Here is a 20,843-nt window from a genome sequence, read left to right as displayed (position 1 = left end):
GTGTTTAGGCCAGGCTGACTGCAGCATGAAAGTATAATATCTTTGTTCTTACATTTTTTCAGACAAAATGACTTTTGGAAGGGATGCACGATAACATCAGCACGTTGTCGGTATCTGCAGATTATCAGCTTTCCGCCGATATAACAGCCCTTTATTTCTGCCTAAATGCTCGATGATTCCCTCAAAAAGTTTGATGCAATGCTATGACATTAACTGAGCGTGCACGCACTGCCTGCACCATGCCTCTTCCGTCAAGAGTGAAGAAGGGTCCAAGATGTCTGCCGTCAGCAAGGTGCTTTGCAATGGTTGTTCAGCATCGGCCATGTGAGGAGGGGCCAAATCTCATCATCCAAGCCTGTCTAAGTTGTGTGAATATTACAGTTGTATTTGAAAGAAAATATTACAAACAAATAAATATGCCATTTTGTAACCTAACCCTTCGATTCCACAGGATCCGTCTCCGGCGCGTTCCGTCTGCGCCGTGACCTCCGGAGACGATCGCGCCCATTCAAGTCAATCATCGTGATTCCACAGCACGCGCCACGGTCCGTCTCCGGCATGTCACAGAAGCGTGCCTCCGCTCTGCTCCGCTAAAGATACGCGCCGGGTCTATTTTTGACGGAGGCCGCTTCAAACACGCAACAAACTGAACAGAGCAGATTGTTCCAAACAGGAAGTCACACACGAAAACAGATCTTGTGATCTCGTGAATCCAGCTGCTTGGGCCAGCGCTCCGCTGCGCTGCAGACCAGACACGCTTCCTGTGGGCGAGGGCTCGCGACGCTGACGGACCAGAAACGCGGCGCAGACGGAACGCACCGAAACGGATCCTGTGGGATCGAGGGGTAAGTTTGAGTAGTTTTCTTATATTGCCCAGTGAATGTGCACATTTTAAAAAGCACTGTGTTGTTATTTCTGTATCTGCCAGTGGGCCACTACAACAAGAGAAGGATATGTCTTCTGCAATAAGGTGGAAAAAACATGCGTCTCATATATAAATCGAAATCGAAATCTGCAATTGGCAAAAAGAGTTGGAAAATATCGGCATATCGGATATCGGCAAAAAATTCAACCCAGTATCGTGCATCCCAACTTATAGGCTATTTTGGCTTTGCTCCGATAGATCGCTTCGACCAGCTGCTGCTAAACAGGCTGTGACGGCTGCACTGTAATCCTTCGGGGCAATAACAGGGAAACAAAGAAAGATCACGGAAATGAACATGAAAGATTGTTATTCTAATTGCCTGACAACGTCACAGAAAGGCCTACAGAGTTTTTATAAAAGAGGAAGATGCTTTTTTAAAACCAGAAACAGCTGCCAACTGAATCGCTCTCAAACCAGAGGCAAAACATCTGTAATGTTACCTGCATTTATTTCAGCCACTGATTAGAGCTGATCTACAGAGCGATGATGGGGACTGTGTTTCGGATGTATTTGGCCTTTACGTCCCGCTAAAGGCAGGAGAAAATCTGCTGCAGGCAGTACTTCACCTCTTTATCAGCTGTTTATCAATGAGCAGCAGGAGGTGGAGATTCTGTGATACACATGAAACTTTAATCTTGTTTTAGCAGTTCAAAGAGACACAACTGAACATTTTCTCACTTGGATTAAGCTTTTAAAAGCTCAGTTAAACTCATTTTGATCCGTCTTGTGTTTGTACATGCGGTATGTTTTTGTACAAATCGTTGATTCATGTCAGCGAGCGCTCCCGGGGCCGCTTTGTGAGCTGAATCGAAATGAAAGGGAAATCACACGAGACCGCCACAATCCAGCAACTGTGCAGGTCTGGTTCTGGAGCGCGTCCAGCGGGAGTTCACACCGAGTTCACTTTTACTCAATGAATGAAAACTAGAGTCAACTGGGCACCGCGTGTGCACGCCGACAGGAAGCTGACAAGTTTAATCTGTACATACACAAGTGAAAACACCTGTGAGGATTTAGAGGATTAAGTCCGGCTTTTGCCTTTTAGTGTCTTTACTGGAGAGTTTACAGCAGAGCCAGGAAGAAAACACTCACAACAACGGTCTCCAAGGCCGATGCAGAAACAGAAACACACATTTTACCGCAGAGTTCACGTCTTCCTTTCATTGAATGTTTTCTCTGCTGCACGTTTCCTTTGTCCTGCTCTGTAATCTGACCTAAACTGTGTTTTATTTCATCCCATTTCTTTTTATTCTTTCTAAACAGAGTAACAAGTGAGTCTTGTTTATAACGCTTGCTTTAAATGTCATTTTAACGCGTTTCTTTGCCTATCTGAAGCACTTTAACTCGCCCCCGTGTTTGAAATGTTACCCTCATAAATCTGCCTTTCCTTTTGTTTTGCTCCATTTAATTCACTCCAAGGACAAAAGGTTCACAGCTCAGCTCAGTGCGGTGCAGTAACACAGTGTTCAGAGCACTCTTAACATACCACGGGAGCCTTTCTACACCTCCTCAATCACTCCAAACTTTACTCACATAACCTTGACCAGACGCTTCTTTTCAGGTGTTAACTCTTTCTCCTCTCCTCTTACACCGAGCGTGTTGGAATGTTTGTTCTGCAGAAACACGTATTAACACAGCAGGAGAGCTGCTGAATGCTTCCAATGCAACACCGGCGCAGGATAGAAAATGTTTCTGCTGCACAGGTGATGAGCCGCGAGGTAGCAAACTACTGTTAGCCACGTTGGCTAAATGAACACAATATAACAGAGCGAAGCGAGAACGTCCATCTGCAGCTTGAGCTTCAGGTCACAGGGATCATCTGTTTGTTGTGAGATCCTCAAAGCTTCGTCTGTGGCTCTTTGTTGATGATTGGCTCGTTGGCTGCGAAACCCCGCCCTCTAACTTCCTCTTTGACACAGATCTTCTGTGGTTACACGGGTTTAACACCTGCTCCCTGTGATCTGATTGGCCACTTCGTGGGTCCAAAATAGAGATGGGAGCTTCGACTCATTTTACCAACTTGAGTTTGTGTGAGTGTTGTTCACGAGTGAGGGTAAAATGGATGGTGAGATTGACAGGCGGATCGGTGCAGCATCAGCAGTAATGCGGGTGTTGTACCAGACCGTCGTGGTGAAGAGGGAGCTGAGGCTGAAGGCAAAGCTTTCCATTTACCGGTCGATCTACGTTCCAACCCTCACCTGTGGTCACGAGCTTTGGGTAGTGACTGAAAGAATGAGATTGCAGATACAAGTACCCAAATGAGTTTCCTTCGGAGGGTGTCTGGGCTCAGCCTTAGAGAGAGGGTAAGGAGCTCGGAGATCCGGGGGGAGCTCGGAGTAGAGCCGCTTCTCCTTCGCATCGAAAGGAGCCAGGGGTTGTTCAGGCATCTGATTAGGATGCCTCCTGGGCGCCTCCCTTTTGAGGTTTTCTGGGCACGTCCAACTGGAAGGAGACCCTGGGGTAGACCCAGAGCTCATTGGAGGGATTATATATCCCGTCTGGCCTGGGAACACCTCAGGATCCCCCAGGAGATGGACGCATGGGTCACCTTGCTGAGCCTGCTGCCCTCGCGACCCGGCCCCAGATAAGCGGAAGATAATGGATGGATGGATGGATGGATGGATGGAGTTTGTATGAGTCACTCAATAAAGAAAGTCAGGTTTTCGAGTCACTCGAGTCACACCAGCCCAAGCTCATAGAGCATGCGCACTAGAGTCTTCCATCGCTTGATCGGGCTAACTTCCGGTTTAGCACTCCGCTAACATTAATGGAGATTAAATCTAATCGTGCAGCTCTTATAGACCTTCTGATTGTTTTTGGACCTAGTTGATCGATTTCTCAAAGTAAAGCAAATCTTTTCTGGGTTTGTGGTGCTTGTTTTCCCACGACTGTGTGCAGCAAAAGTGCTTATTGTGCCCTGTTATGTTGGGAGACTGGGTGCTGAGTGAGTGATCCAGTGAGTAATTTGTGTAACTGGAGTCAGAACTTCAGCTCAGGGCAGCGAGCGAGCTCCAGGTGCCAAAGTGATTGTTTTTCTCACAGGGTGAGGCTTAAACGGTGGTCTCACCTCAAATTTGCAGAAGCAGTGGCTAGTAGCGGGTAGAAGGGTGAGTCAGTGAGCAAATTACTCCTGAGTCAGTTAAATGATTTGTTCGTTTCGTACGATTGACTCATACCTCGCACATCATCTGTCAAAAAATACGCAAGCATTCAAGTTGTGGGTGAGAACATGAAATTCCTAACTTTTCATCTCTTTGAAAACTGCATGAAAACAGGTCTAAAAGCTAGCATGTTAAAGCTCACTAGTCTGCTACTGAAACAGTGAACATGTCCATGCTAACTGTAGCTTAACCTGACAGAAAGCTAAAAGAAATCTGAGTGTATTCAGTAGCGCCGGGAATGTTTTAAGATGCCACACACACCAACACACACAGGAGATCGGATCACAAACACTCGCCAAGCGTCAAATGCAGACGTGTGCGTTAGCAACAGTTAGTACTGGAACTATAGGTAGGTCTACGAGTATGTTTGTAGCCGAGACAACTGAGGCTCAAATTAAAGTGCTCCGCCCAGTTTTACTGACACGAGTGTTGCGAGTAAACAGTAATCTACTATGGCTGAACAAACAAAGAAAAGATGGATGACTACAGATACAACTTCAACAAGAAAAATCCAAAGAAGAAGAAACAAACTCGACGCTCAGATGAAGCAAACAGTCTGAAAAGGAAAGCGACCGTCAGCCAGGAAAATCAAGAGTTACAACCGGAGCCAACCGTGGACGTCACACATGCAGCACTGTCAGGATATCTGGGAAGTGTGGTCCTGCAGTTACCGTTTGTCACCACAGGTGCCGCCAAAGAGAATGAAACTCAGATCTTCGAGATTATAACTTTAAAATAATCTGGATTCACAGGCATGTAAACACGTAGCAAGGACATGCTAAAAGCCCTGCTCTGTTTCTGGTGTTGTAAGCAGCAGGATGAGGAAATCTGCAAACTTGCATCCTCCAGTTTTACCAGCTCCTGTATATGACCGTAAGTAGGTGTATTATTCATCAGCATTCATTGTGGTTAAATGCTGAATTTGAAACTTGTGTCAGGACACTTTTTACTGATTTTTCTGGCGTCATCTTCTCGCATCACGTCCAATCAGAGCTCAGTGTGCAACAGTAATAATCCCAAACACAGAACCCTCTGTTCATTCATCTGGATTCAACAAGGCTTCGGTGAGTTATCGAGTTTTACAAGTTCCTTGAGGACACTGCGTAAACACATCTTCACACAAACAACAAATCCTGTTTGTCAGCTTCATCCTCTGAGATGAACAGAATGATTGAAACACTTACAGCCCGAGTTGGTTTAATTGAAATTTCTCCCTCTTTTTCAAATGATTGCACAAGTAGGAGTTATCTTACACGGACCCTAAAAGATTCCTGTGGTTTACTTTCTTGTTAGTGGTACAATAAGATAATCTGGCCAGTTGTTTTTCCGAGCCGTGTGGGATGTGTCGCTCTGTGCCTGGTCTGCTGAATAACGTGTGCACTGCCCCGTGTCCCCTTCCGGTCAGCCTCATGCAGTCAAAGGAAAGTGATAAGTAGAGCAGCAACACACAAATCTTTTTCATTATCAATAAATGTCATTATTTTCTTGATTGATTCGTTCAGTTTGTAAAATGTGAAACAGTATATCGGCAAATTCTCACATTTGAAGCTGCAACCAAAGAATCTTTGGAGTTTTTGCTGCCAATTAATTTGACGTTAATGATTTAATTGATTAAAACCTTTTCAGCTCTAATGAGAAAGGAGCAGTTCCCATCCCTGCTGTGTTGTTTCCATTTATTCTTGTCAGGAGACATAATTTAAAATCAGCATCGACCAACCTACAACCGAACTGCTCCAGGAACAGCCTGCGCTCAGTGCAGAGCAAACAGGTCCTTGAACGCATCAGAACCACCTTCTTATACCTGCTGAATATGTTCACCACAAACACTTTAACAACACAAGCTCTACCGGCTCTATGAACCATCCACAAGATTCAATTATGTCGAGTTTACGCACGAAGATTTGTCTTTGGTGCGTGCGTAAAAATGACACGAGTGACCTGTTAGAATTCGGGAGGGATTCAACCAGAAAAGCTGCGACTTAAAGGATTTAAAAAATAAACATCTGGGGACTAAAGTAAAAGATGCTTACAGAGAAGATGTTGAATCTTTATTTTTGTTATTTTTCCTGCCTTTTACTGCGAGATAACTCCTGAACTGAGTTTAAGGTAAAGGACTCCTGGACTGTTGTGCCCACCTGCCTCGTGGATGTTCTCCTCGCAGGAGTACCAGATGCCGGTGTGGAAGCGGCGGAACAAGAAGCGGTCGTCCCCGGTCTCCCAGCTGTAGTGCACCTTGCTCGGGTCCGTCTCGTTCACGCCGTAGTCGATGCAGTTGTGGCGCCGCTGCTTGCTGCAGTTGGGCTTGGGGACGCGCTGGGTGCCCTCGCACCAGTACGTGGTGATGAAGGCGGTGGTGGAGAAGAACAGGGCCACCAGGTTCAGACCCACCGACAGCAGCGCGCGACATTTCCGCGTCGTCTTCATGGTCTCAGCCGCGTCCCCGCAGGCGGCGAGAAAGTTCATCCAAGAAGGAGTCGGTCAGAGGAGGAGGAGGAGAGGATGCATGGCGCGGGGAAGAAATTACGCGCGTCTCTGCCTTTTTTCTCCTCTTTGTGTGAGTTTGTCCTCAGAGCGGAGAGAAGTGACAGGTGGTCCGGACTCTGCGAGAGAGCAGAGGAAACAAAACCTCCTCCTACTTCAGCATCACATCCGACATCCTCCAGCATCACCGAGAAGAGGACTCACTGTCAGAGAGAGCAGGACGCGATCTCTCTCTCTCTCTCTCTCTCTCTCTCTCTCTCTCTCTCTTTCTCTCTCCCTGTGTGTTCCTCGTGCGTCATCACCAACTAAAGGCACGCTACAAAGAGAAAGCTGCTCGTAAGTAACTGTTACTGTCATCATAACACTTAATGTTGATTAATCAGTTGAATGTCAGAAACTACAAGACAATAATAAGATATCAGACAGTCAGAAAGTTTCATTAGTAGAAAAAGAACCACCGCCTGCAGTCTGTGGAGAAAGGATAGTTTACTAGTTTATATTTATGTTTTTATATTTTGTTATATTTACTTAAACATGATCTTTTTCTAAACCAAAGTTTCTGTGCCTTTATGACATAGTAATGTTTCATCAGGTACATAATGAACTGTACGTGATGCACTGTGCCATATCATCACGTCACATACAAACAGAAGTACGTAACTTTACAGACATATCAACTTATTTTAACCCAGAACATGATGTCTTTTTCCAAACATAACCAAGTAGTTTTTCATTACGTACATAACTCTAACGTTATAAGTATATTTAGCGCTGTCGCCTCACAGCCAGAAGGTTCCTGGTCTGAATCCCAGTTCAGACGCAGTGTGTGGAGTCTGCATGTTCTCCCCGTGCATGCATGGGTTCCCTCCAGCTTCCTCCCACCAAAGTCCAAAGACATTAGGGTCATTAGTGACTTTAACTTTCCCGTAGGTGTGAATGTGAGCATAAAAGGTTGTCTCTGTGTGTCAGCCCTGTGATGTAACCCCACCTCTCGCCCAATGACAGCTGGGATAGGCTCCAGCCTCCTGAAGCGGTGTAGATAATGGATGGAAGTACCTAATCAAGCAGTTTCCTGACCCGGCTGCACTCTGGTGTTTCATGTTGTGTTGAATCTCTCGTTTTTAGGGAAACCCCCTGTCCACACCTGCCGTACGAAGTCTGTACCTGTTTGGAACACACCTCTCTGCTGTGTGTTTTTCAGGTGTGACACGTGTGATGAATACGTAGAAAGCGATCAGCCTCTTTATCGATCAGCCAGCAGAGAGCTCACATCTCCAGGCATGAAAATCACCAGCGACAAGGCCGAGCCGCCCACCGCACCGATCCATCACCTCCTATTTTATGGCCCCCACCTCCGGATCAATACAGCTGGCCTGTGCCCCTCAGTGTGCGTGTGTGTGTGTGTTGTGTGTGTGATGTATGTCCGCTCGGTCTGATTCAGAGTGACAAAGCACTTCAGGAGGGTCAATAAACAGAGCAGAAAACGGCGCGTTGATAAATGTGAGATAAAGCAGGTGGATTTATCTGCACTGTTAAAATATGAAGCATCAGGACGGGTAATTGTTCGGGTTGATTCAGCTCATAGAGTTTAAACAGTCCAGACCGAGACGTCAGGGGGTGAAAGGGATCTCTTTGGTGTCGGGGAACATTTTGTCCTCTGGATCAGCTTTGTTAGACTCTTTTTCTCAGGCGTAAGCAATATAGAGTTTATATCGAGTAACTGTGGTGTGTTAGGAGGTCACATGATACAGTCAGCCCTATTAGACGAGTCCAACACAGCAGCTCAGGTGTTCTCCACCTGCCTGTCAGGCTCTGCAGAGGGCAGAACACGATGTTTCAGAGCAGCAGGAAGTGTTTCTTAAACAAGCACCCGCTTCCTCTCAGACTCATGCAGAAGAAGGTAATTGCTGCTGAGTTCACAGGAAAAACTTTTCTGCGGTCTGATTGATATATTTTTATTCTTCAGACTCGACTTGTTCTCACTCCCAATTTGGTTGAAACATGGCAGCTTGGTCAGAGGTCCTACGCTTCAAAACCACAGACTGTATAAAAAGATGGACGACATGACAGCTCCTTACACCCTCTCTATCGCCCCCTGCTGACTGGCTGCAGTATAGCTCATAAAGCCCGCCTCCTCCATGTTAACAGATGGGACATGAGACAAACTATAAAATCAAATATACATTTTTCTCTGTCATTATAGTTAGTTCTTATAATGCTGATTTATGTCCAAGTGTTCATTCTTCCGACACTTTTAATTAGTTATTTGATGCCGTAAAAAGGGGGTGTGGCCTCATGATTGACAGCTCTGTTGACAAATGGGGCTCCTGCAGTGTTCTGTTCCCGAGTAGCAGAGTAGAGGAGGAACGGCGAGAGGAGACGTAACTAACACTAACACTACAGTCATTGAACTTTGCATCAGCGTGAATATCTGCTTCAGACCGACACAGGAAGCTGTTCTGCTGACGAACATGCCGACGTGCCGGATCTTTGCCTTTTTTGGGAAAGTTAAATGTGTTTGGTCAGAAGAGGGGGCAGGACATCGTTTCCTGCTGCACAGTCTCTGGCTCTAAATAACATCACCAGCGCAAGATGGCAGCGCCCGTCTCGGGGAGATTTTGGCTTCAAATACGTACACTAAGAGGTGGTGGAGATGCGTCATACATCTGATTATACACTCTGTTGAGTTGTTTTAAGTTACGTAAACAATCTAACTTAACTAATTTAATACACTTTAACTGATATTTCCAACTCTAACAACGTAGTTTAGCTCCTCACCTGACCACACTGTAACAGTTTCAGGACCTGAACCTCGTGTTTGTCCGACCCGCCTGTTGCTGGTACTCTCTGTCGGTAATACAGTATATACTGTTCTGTCAGTTTTGACATACACAGTAAATATTCTTTCTTTTGTGGAAGGTATGAGGTCAATAAAAGACAAAAGTTTTTAAACAAAATTTCTTCAGTATGATGATAAAAATGAAAGTTGAACATGACTTATTTAATCATGTATTCACCATCCTCTCAAGGAAAATAAATCCCCTCTGTGCCTACAGCGTGGTTTGTATCATGGGATAGATTTTGCAATAGTTAGCATGAAGTTCTGGCTGTTGGGTTTTAACCACTCCTGCCGCTTCTGACTATAAATTTATAATGTTTTTATTCCATTTTCTCACCCAGAATATGTCACAAACAAACCCCTCAGATCTCCTGGAGAGGCTCCCCGAGGAGCTCAACATGCTCATTTAAACATACAACATCTCAGAAGGTCCCTCGGAAACATTAAGGACTTTGAATTTTACATTTATTTTAAATATAATTGTAATGCTGCAATAGTGAAGCCAACATACAACTCCTTTACCCATAATACTTTGCTTCCATCAGCCTGTAGTCGACCTTGATGACTTCCTCACCCTAATAAGAGACCCGACATTATGATGCTGCCCATGATGTGAGAAACATGGTAAAGTAAATTCATTTAAAGTTGTAAATCTTTCCAGTTATAATCAATAAATCAAATTATCTAATTAACAACCAAACAAATATTTAACTCCTCAAACAAACACATCATGAACTTCTGCGTCAGCCGGTAATTTGTTTGCTTTTAAGCCCCTGAAATAGAACTGTGAATCAGTTTGAGTGTGTGACGAATAAATCCCCTTTCCGGCTTCAAAACACACACAAATACACACACCTGCACACACACATATTTTTTGCAGTGCTGTTGGATGGATGCCCCTGACAAGATTTCCCATTGGATATATGGGACCATCTGTGGGTTCGCCCCAGCTTTGTTTGCCGTCTGAATTAAATCTCGGCACCAGCCAGTAGATCACGACGTCCGAGTTAACACGGCTCGCTGCAGCAGCCGCGTGTAACGTGATACACACCCCGCAACAACAACACATGCTGCCACACACCACCGCTAACTCATCTCCAAGTGTGCACTCAGGATTGTCAGGAAGGAAGTGTCAGGAACTTCAAGCTCCTTTTACTGGCGATGAATCATTTTCCTTTCTGCACAAACTTTGTCTGAGGGCAGAATTTAGTTACAGTTATGTTTGTTACAGCTTTTCCCGGCACACTGAGGTCGAGAAACACCTCCAAAAATATATCTTTCAAATCTCAATCCCTCCTTTAATGTCTCGGAAGGTGACTTGGAAAATGATGCTTAATTCTCGTGCAAGACAAGGATGCATCTTTCTCAAACTTTGGGGTTGTAGTTGCCGAGCCGTAAGCGTACCTTTAACTTGTAGTTTATTTGTCATTATTGCAACAAAATCTTTCCCTACCACAACAAAAACTCTAATCGCCACGCAAAGGTACCACAGAAAGCGAGAAATTTAAATGTATTGTAATCAAAGGTTTGGCAGAGAGAGAGTGTGTGTGTGTGTGTGTGTGTGTGTGTGTGTGTGTAAAGGGAGCGAGTGAATTCCCTGCAGCTGTTCCTCAGAGTGAACTGTGGGCTGGTATAGGACTCGACTGATCCTATTAGAGTCACTTTATACACACACAATCATTAGAGACGAAAATGACTCCACTCTATGGACCAAACGCGCGTACACACACACACACACACACACACAGGCAGGTATACACTCCGTACTGAGCTGATATTTGAGTGCTGTCAGTGGCGCGGAGCGACCTTGGCTCAAATCGACTGCAGTCTGTGATCTAAAGAGGTTGTTGTATTTCATCAAAGTCAGCAGTTCGGCTCTGTGACACCTGGTTTCATGACTCGACAACATGAGGCTGCAAATAAAAAGCACTATGATCCTTTATCTCGGCTATGGCCACACTATTTATATACTAAACCTCCGTTATTTAAGGGAAATGTAACATCCAGAAGAAGGTTTGGAGATGGGAGATATTTCTGACCGTTGTTCTTTATAAACCACGAAAGAAAGTTGCATGAAAAAAACAAGACTAGTGCTGTACTTAGACGTAGATGTACTCAGTTGCTGTTATTCCCCACAGCTGAAAGTAGTCTCTAAATAACTCTGAATAAAAGACAATTCAGTTCACAGCCGCTTTATGAGTTTATTTCACGTCTAAAACTTGTAAACTTTCGTGTCAGTGCATTATGAATGCAGCACTTTCACCACTGTGCCTGAGTAAATGATCTAAATCCCTCTGTAGTGTTGTTGGTCATCTTGTTGAACTCGACACCACCTCTCTCACTCTCGGCAGCCGTCACAAAAATAAATAAAAAATAAAAAATGAACAGCAGTTTGCAGTGAAAATAACCTGGGAATCAATTCCACGCTCAGCAGATTCCTCCTGGTTGTGTTTTTCCAATTAAGTGTCTGGATGTGTGCGTGAAGAGGGGGTTCGGGGGGGTCTGCGGAGGGGTAAGTTGTTTATTTTGGCCGGTAAATAACATTTATGCAAATTCCCTCAGGATGGATTGCTGACAGAGGTGTGTGGCGTGTTCAGTGCAGACGTTTTTACATTCAGGCTGCTCCTCTGGACCTCGGTTTAGTTGTAGGATTAAGTGAGGAAGCTACTGCAGTGCTGAATGTTCAACTACGTGAACCCAGGAGCTGAATGGACCGCATGGTGTGCAAGATAGAGATTGTGGGAAAATCTGACATCATGCTCAAGGTTTTGGTAAAGGAGCCAACATTAGACTGTATAAAGAATGGACGTAGCCATCGTGAGGTAACCTGTACGTTTGTGGACAGCTGCAAGCACGGCATTTTGACTGTCACCATTTTGGTGTTCAAGAGCCACAAGTGACCACATTTGGATGAGAGGTGGGAGCTGGAGAGGAGCAGAGTTATCAAAGCTAAACAATCTGTGCCGAGACAGTTTAAGACAGCTGCTGTCCCAATCCAGGGGCTGCAGCCTTCGAAGGCCGTGTTTGAAGGCCGATTGCATCACAGAAGGTTGTCCCAAATCAAAGGCTCCTTCAGATGCGGCCAACAAATACGTCCTCCCATTCCCGGGCCGCGAAGGATCCACCGGGTGCATTCTTTGCAGCCCAACATATCCTATTATCTTTAAAATAATATGTTAACTAGCTCAATGTTAGTTACTCTAGCTAGTTAGCCCGTTAGCTACCTGTTGCTAGGCGACAGGAGCAGCGTTTGGTGACGCAAGGGTAGACCAGACCGTCTCATTTCAGTTCGGCTTTAAAGTGTACGCAGGCTACGAATGGAGAATCCTCTGTGGACCACCTCCTCCGAAGGCTGCAGCCCCTGGGTTGGGACACAGCCGGTTACTCAAAGAGGCCACGCCCCTAATGATGCATGAACAGGTGAGTTCCATAAAGATCCTCCCCGTACAGTTGTCATGAAGAGAGAAATGAGCTATAGAGACCCAAACAGTTTTTTGTACCAGGCTGTAAACATGTTTATTTCTGCTGTAAAGTTTAACATGGGGCTCTATGGGGACTGACTCACTGCTGGAGACAGCCTCAAGTGGACACCAGAGGAACTGCAGCTTTTGGTGAGTTTGAAGATCACAACCGTCCAGCTTCTCTCCTGGGATAGTTTGTGTTTAAATTTATGAAACAGGAATCACCTGAGGAGCTCACCTGAAGAACTTCCTATTTGTTGGAGAACTAAAAATCAGGACAAAATCAGGATGCTAAAGCGAGGTGTTGATAGTTTCTGCGTCTTCCAGCTCGTGTTGGAGGTTAGAAATGTTGTAAAAGCTGTTAACTCTCAGAAACAGTCGGTGAACCTGAATGTTTTTGAAGAGAATGGGATTTAAAAGGAGAAACAGAGCGATGGCAGTCAGTCGGCTTGCTAATCCTCTCGGTGACCAGCCACTGACTTCAATAAGCTGCAGAGGAGCTGTGTGCATGCATGAATATCAGTCCATCTGTGTGTCTGTGTGTCTGTTCGCCTGTCGACACACCATAACTGCGTTCAATGTGTGTGTGTTTGCAGCCAACACCCCGGCTCATCCCCTCTTTTTCCTGATTTCCCCTCGGTAAAGAACTGTGGCTGTGTGCTGACCTGCAGCTCATTATACCCTCTGCTGAACCTCCTCTTCATGCTCCTCTCTGCTAATCTAATGGGACTTTCTGTCTGTGTATCTGTCTCCAGCAGCCATCCGTATCTGGGTTCCACTAAAATGACTTCCTGAAGGCCAGTGCCAGTATTTTCATTATCTCAAGCCATTATCTTCGACTGGTTTTATGCCAAATGTTCGCCCAAATTACAAATATGTTTCTCTGAGAATTTTTATTCTCATCCAGGTGGAGACGGCCTCCGAGTCTGGATTTAAATCAGAATATATTAATACATGCATCAGCGTAACTTGGGGGATTGAGCAGGGACATTTAGGTCTGGGTGACGGAAGTTAAACTAATAATGCAACTAAACGCTGCCTGCTGTGCGTCCACACTAACTGACTCACCAACAGACCGTTAGGATGGTTTTAATTGGTTCCAAATAACTTTAAGAGTGACAGTCAGAGCTACACATGGTCTCACAAATCTGCGTACGAATAATTGCATCACCTTGGACAGTCATGACGTCAACAGCGTGTCATTTCAAGCCGTTGCACTTAACAGGTTTTTGATGTGCAGGAAAAGTCATGTGACCTTTATCAGGGGACCTTCGACATGTCAAGGCTAGAGATAAACTTGCCTTTTTACTTGAGTTTGCGTACACAACAGGCTGCGTCATGTACGTAATTGTTCACATCGTTGTTCCTCCGTACTTGTTCCTCCGTGCACAGACGTAACGGTCCCAGACTTGTTCCATTTAGTTTTGCAGGTTTCCACGTCGACTTCTAAAACAGAACTTATCTGTCTGCAGCTGTTTGACAGGCATGTTTGTCTCTGTGCAGCGGCAACGACACATCGTACAGATGTGGATCATTGTGGACTTGGTCTATCAGCTTGTCTCGAGAACGTTCTGCGTTGTTGTCCCTGCTGCTGTGTTGCCCCTGTCACATCCCCTCTACACTGCCCCTATGCTCCAAACAGACGTGGGGCAGCCATCATGCACATGCAAATGTATGTACATGCAAGTATATCTCCCGACTAACAATAGTCAGGTGATCCTTGGGAAATATCTAATACCCCTTTAGTGCGCTGGCGTTGTTTTTTTTAGACCCGGGAAGACCCGCTTATAGATGCCGATTGTCTCTTTCCCTATTGCCAGTGAAGTATCCTCCTGTTGGTCTCTTTTCTGCTGCGTCACCGTCTGACGTCACAAACGCGCCGGAGACAGGGTTAGTAACCAGTGAAGATGTTACGGTGGTTAGGTCTTTATTGTCTCTATCACTCATTCAGTCTGTGTATCAAACTCAGTGTGACAAATTTGGAACGGTGTTCGAGCGCTGCTCGGACGGAGACGGGCGGAGTTTGTAGCTGAGATGACGAGGAGTCGCAGAAGTTACAGATGGAGCATAGCATCGGGCTGAAAGGGGGCGGAGATTAGCGTGTCAACATGGGTTTTGTGTTGCCATCAATGCCGATAGGAGCCGAGGCCATAATTACCCGGGTCTACTGCAGAGTCATTAGACCCGGGTCTGAATGCCGATTGCAGCTTTTCCACTAAGCAGTGTTTTTTGACCAGTGGGAAAGCGGCTATTTCTATGAATGCAATGTTAAATGAGGGCTCAGTGGCGTTAGCTGGAACTAGAATACTACAGAGCTAAACTCCCCCCACTGATGCTGAACACCCAGCGCAGAAAATAGATCATCAACAGCCCGGACTAAACTCCTGCAGCCAAAAACAGACAACCACAGTCAACACTTCCACCCACAGACATCAATGCTTGACATGCAGATGATGCTAAGGCTGGTTGTAAGCAGCCGAATAGCTGCTGCGTGACTTTTTTATCTATGATTTATTTGTGGAATTAATTGCATAATTTCTGTTTTAAATACCCGAGCATTACTACACCTCATTCAAATCCATTGTCATTACAGTTTTGGTTCTTGGATTGACTCTAATTTAGGCCTAAAGACTGTCAAAGAAGTAAACCAGAAACGAGAAGATGCTGCAGTACTTTGCCGTGGACAGCAGAGGGCGATGTACCAGCGGTTCCTTTAATCCCTAATAAAGTTGTAATTTTGTGGCGTTGCTTTCTAAGTGATGAGCACCGGGCCTTCAGGCAGGAGAAGTGTGTAACCAAATAGATGGTATCACTTCCTTCAGACGATGTTATCTCTGCTGTGAAAGGTGTGCAGTTATGTGTTACTGCCGCGGGGCACGGTGTGTAGAGTCTAACAGTTTAACCTGCCACAGAATGAGGTGATTGTGAAGTGACGCAAGCGCTGCGGAGTCCGTGTAACTCCAGCAATCAATCCCGCCACGTAGAGTCCCTTCAGAGAGCCGAGCCGCTCAACAGGCCTGTGCTTGTACTTCAAATCAGCAAAGTCATAATTTAATTTCACACCTGCTCCTGCTTTCATGGGATACAGATGAGCTTTCTCCCAGGTGGAACGGGGACTTAAACGGCTTCAGCACCTGCTGCCCTGTCTCGTCTCAACCTGCCCAGACGCGACTCATCTATTCAGCACAATGAGCTCCCTGAAGGACCAGCTCGGCTCAGGAAGGACACAAATCAGTGAGCAACAAGTATTCAGAGTCTTTGTATACTCTTCAAGTTTTCATGTAAAGTAAGGAAGCAGGTAAAAGTGAACAGGTGATCTCAAGTTTCCGCTCCCTGCTTTGTCTCCGACCTGCAAAACTTGCATGAAATAAAATATACAAGAGGTGAATCTTCAAATGTTTTAAAAAATGAGTCTGAATCTCACACATCAAGGCTAAAGCTGTAAATCTGCAGTCTCCACTTGCTGCACACAAAAAGTCGGCCATTACAGTAGAGGCAGGTGTGATTGATGGCTGCAGCTGTGGAGAGAAGGAGAGAGGAAAGTGACAGACGAGGGAGCGACAGCAGGAAGTGGGAGAAGGCAGACAGATCGTCCTTCTGCTCTCGCTTCAATCTGTCTGTGCTCCCGGAGCGCGGCACAGATACAAGCTCAACCGGCAGCACAGCAGACGTCGTCACCTTCACGTGTGACCTGAACACATTTTAAACTTTGTGTCTTTGCATCAGAAAGTTCAGTCAGAAAACTCCTCAGTTTATCTTTGTGATAGCTTTAGTCTGAGATCGATGCCTCGACTTTTCTGGACTTTTAGTTTCTTTTAAGAGTGAAAAGTTTACAGAGCCCCGTTGAGGAACATATTTAAAGCTGCGTTCAGACTACGGTATCGAAAACAGCCGGACCCGACAGCTGTAGGGGCGCCTGGAAAGGAAAGAAGCATCAGGTGCAACAATTTATCTGGTTTTATCTCATCAACCGCTGCAGATGTTAAATATTAAGATTATTACAACTTAGTCAAGACACTCAGTGGAAGAAACTTCAGAATAAAGTCAAATAGTTTTGAGAATAAAGTTTAGAAATTCTTAAACATGCTCATGTAATTAATCCTCCTCATGCAACAGAAAACAACTTGTTCTGTACTAGAGACGCAACGATGAGTCAGAGTCGGCAGAAATCGCTGACAGAATTAGTTGCCAACGAATGTAATTGTCAATAATTAGTTTTCATGCTGTGCGCGAACATAACGTCATTTTCCAGAGCTGAGTTTTGCTGAGCGGTGAGCCATTTTGCATTTATGCAAAACAGCGACCAGGAAGCGCCAGGTACACGTGGTAAAATAGCGGTGGCCGATGCAACACCGTCACGTCTTAAAACGTGTAAAGTCTGGGAGCATTTCAGCCTCAATGCTGCAGAGAGAAGATCGCCAGAAGCACGATGTGCGAATATTTGAAGAGAAGGCACGATGGAGTTGTGTTCTCGATTTATTTTTTATATCAGCACTTTGTCTGTTGTTTGTTTGAAAATGTTTTTTGTTCTTCTTTATGAGTACGAGCCAAATCAGCAGCAAAGAACTCAATCTTATTGTCTTTATTGTTAGTTAGCAGATGTCTAAAGAACCTCCAGCTAAACCGTTCAGTCACTGTGCGATTAATTATCTGATTAGCCGATAAATCGTTTCAATAATCGATGACCAGCCGACTATGAAAGCAGTCATCAGCTGCAGCCCTATCGTGCATCAAGAAAGATTTCTTTCAAAATATTCCAACTTTTCCTCTTTTTTCATGTGAAACAGCCTTAAATCAGACAGAACTGTGAACCCAACATGCTCGTTTTATTCAAAGGACTGTTCCTAACATGCAATTCAGTTTTTTCTTTACATATTCCAGCTTGATTCTCAAATCACCTCCTTCCCTCTGACATTGGTCCTAATAAGTTTCTCAGACTGTAAACTTCATGTATTTGGGTAGAAATGTCTTTGACTTCACTTTTTAAAGCATCCGTCAAACCCCGGAGGTTTCTGTGAGCCTCTGCAGCGTCCGTGAAAATCCTCACTGGAGAAAGTCTCAGCTCCTTCCTAATCCTTTGAGCTTTGATTGAAATTCACAGGGACCATTAACGCCCGGGGGTCTCGTCCAATTCAGGGACCCAAACGCCCCGTCGGGGACCCCGGCATGAGGCCGGGCCGTCCTTCTTCTCTGAGAGCCGCTCTGTCATATGTCAGGATTAGTCAGCCGTCGAGCTGGACCTTGTTATTGAAAAGCTCACCTGCCCCTCTCACCTCGCTCTCCGCTGCCTGATCTCCAGCGGAGGGAAATGTCCAATTTCAGTGATATTTTACTTTGTAATGAAAGTGTCAAAGGGAAGTGAAAAGGAGGAGATGCACCATAAATCCCCACCTTGGGAAAACAGGGTGGAGTGCACACGCGTCTGATGCGGTCCGACTGCTCGGTGAGTCGATGTTTTATTCAGTCCGTCTGCGTTCACCGCTCTGCTATTTGAAGTAGACGAGGACGCTCCTTCAGACAGTCAGACAGTCCATCATCTCTTCCCTCGCTTTGGTTTCTTATTGCCTTCAACTAGTTTCTGTTCAGAGAGTTTCATTAAACCTCTTCAGCGTTCTTTCATGAGAGGAAGGAAGAGTCTTGAGGATATATGAGGATTGGAGATTAGTGTGTTACTTCCCAGTTCATCAGAAGCGGGCTTAGCTTACTGATTTTAAAGGTTAAGCAAATGTGGAAGTGACGTAAACCTGCCCTCTCTGTAATGGCCAGCAGGGGGCGACTCTACTGGTTGCAAAAATAGGTCCACTTGAATATGACCCCACACCTCAGCTGTTTTATTACCTAAGTAAACCGTTTGTGGTGTCAATGGCTATCTTTAATACTACACTATTCTTGAGCGCCACCCACAGGTGAGGATCAGTAAGTGCAGGAGCACACTTGGTAATTTAACCAGACGTCTATGGCTGGCTCCCTTTGTCATGGTTCTAACTCTTGAGTTTCCTCGCTTTCCTTTTTTTGCCTTCATCTGAGCGTCGACTTTGTTTCTTGTTTTCTTTAGATTTATTTTTGAAGTTGTATCTGTTGTCATCGATCTTTTCTTTGTTTGTTCAGCCATAGTAGATTACTGTTTCCTCGCAAGGCTTACAGAAACCGGAAGTGCAGCCGCTTAGCTCCGCCTACCCTCTCTGGCAGACGACCCCTGCTGGCTGATGGAAAACGCGTCACTAACTGGACGCCACAGTTCTAGTCCATAAAAATAGGATCTACTGCAAATGCAAAGGCTTTCATCAGCGGGCCACAGGCTCAGTCACCATTGTGTTACCTCATTCAGAGATAGATAGTGACATAACAGACATTTATGTTTTAGCCTGTTTCGCTACGCTAGCTGAAATTAGCATCCCAAGTGGATTGTGACGTTGACAGACATGTTGCAGTGTCTGCAGTAGTGCAGGCATTGTACCGGATCGTCGTGAAGAAGAAGGAGCTAAGGCTAGCTCTAAATTTACAAGCCGGTCTACGTTCCAACCCTCATCTGTGGTCATGAGCTCTGGGTAGTTACCAAAAGACACAAGTGGCCGATGAGTTTCATCTGCAGGGTGTCTGGGCTCAGCCTTAGAGAGAGGGTAAGGAGCTCAGACGGGATTGGAGCCGCTACTCCCTCACTTCGAAAGGAGCCAGTTGAGGTGGCTCAGGCATCTGATTAGGATGCCTCCTGGGCGCCTCCATTTGGAGGCTTTCCAGAGACGTCCAACTGGGAGAAGACCCGGGGCAGACCCAGAGCTCGCTGGAGGGATTATATATCCCTCCTGACCAGGGAACGACTTGGGATCCCCCAGGAGGAGCTGGAAATGTTCCTCTGTAGAGGGACGTCTGGGCTAACTTGCTAACCCTGCTGGCACCGTGACCAGGCCCCGGATAAGCGGAGAAAAATGGTTGGATCGATGGATTAATATCAGAGTTTTGGATGCACCTTGCTAAGAAAGGTAGCTCTAATGTTAGCTGATAAGATGCTTTTCCCTGCTTAAATATGTTCACTTGCAGCTTCAGAAGCCAAGCTGGCGACAGCTGAAATTCAAAAAGCTGTTATAACTGAGGGCCACATACCAATAACTGATGTCGCTATGGAAACATATACTTCTAATACACATACACATCTTATTTTAGTCAAACCAAAACAAAGAGGAAGAAAAAAAAAAAGGACTAAAGGCAGGACTTGTTGGAGATAATGAAACAAAAACCTTCCTAATTTCTTTTCTTTTGTGAAATGCATGCTGGGATACTGTGGGTAACCATGAGCGGCAGAAAGCAGGTAAAGCTCAGCTCTGTTCCATAATGAACCTGTCAGAGCCGTCGTGGCGTGTTTTAACCCAGCATACGGACGATTGGTCAATTCCAATTACAGCCTTCCTTATCAGCCTTCAGGGATCTCTGCTGCTGATTGGACGGACGCGTCTTCATTAGCTGATGGAAAACACACAATCAGCCCTCAATGTCCGCCTGTCTTTATCTGTGATCGTGCGTTTTTTTGTGACATGTCGGCGTGAAGCCAGACTGGAAGCCAAATAAAGTGTGAGAGAAGTGACAAAAGGAAAACACGTGTTTGCATGAAGGATCGATAGCGAATCCTGAGCTTAATCTCATGTCTGTGGTTCACAGCATATCCGTCCTCCCTCGCGGCTGCTGGCTCCATCTTTACGAAGAGAACAACATCGTTTGTGTTTGACAAAAAGCTCCAGTGATTTAGGAGCTAATGGATGCACCAGAGGAGTGTCTGCACAGCCAGAGGGAGACAGCAGGACGGCTTATATCAGACTGAGAGACAGAGAAAAGTTTCTTTTATAAATCGACTGCGAGCTGTCTGCCTGGTTTCAACACATCTGGACCCATCACAAATTATTTTACAAAACAAAGATCCACTCAGTAGCTTCCTCTGGAGCTGCCAATCATTTCCCGAGGAACTCTGATTTTGTGTCAGATTT

The 20,843-nt window shown here is 45.4% G+C and overlaps 1 protein-coding gene across 1 annotated transcript in view; it reads right to left on the bottom strand.

The window, feature by feature from the left end:
* The window catches only part of gsg1l (gsg1-like), a 32,933-nt gene extending 26,384 nt beyond the window's left edge, over nt 1–6,549 (bottom strand). Inside the window, exon 1 of the mRNA XM_069676030.1 lies at nt 6,222–6,549. Coding sequence (XP_069532131.1) covers nt 6,222–6,549 — 328 coding nt within the window. The remainder of the gene's footprint in view (nt 1–6,221) is intronic.
* Nucleotides 6,550–20,843: the final 14,294 nt, after the last annotated feature.

The sequence above is a fragment of the Semicossyphus pulcher genome, unplaced genomic scaffold, assembly GCF_022749685.1.
Source record: "Semicossyphus pulcher isolate SPU_LCO1_2020_fin unplaced genomic scaffold, fSemPul1.0.p SCAF_25, whole genome shotgun sequence".
Classification (NCBI taxonomy): Eukaryota; Metazoa; Chordata; class Actinopteri; order Labriformes; family Labridae; genus Semicossyphus; species Semicossyphus pulcher.
This window is presented reverse-complemented; position numbering and strand designations above follow the sequence as displayed.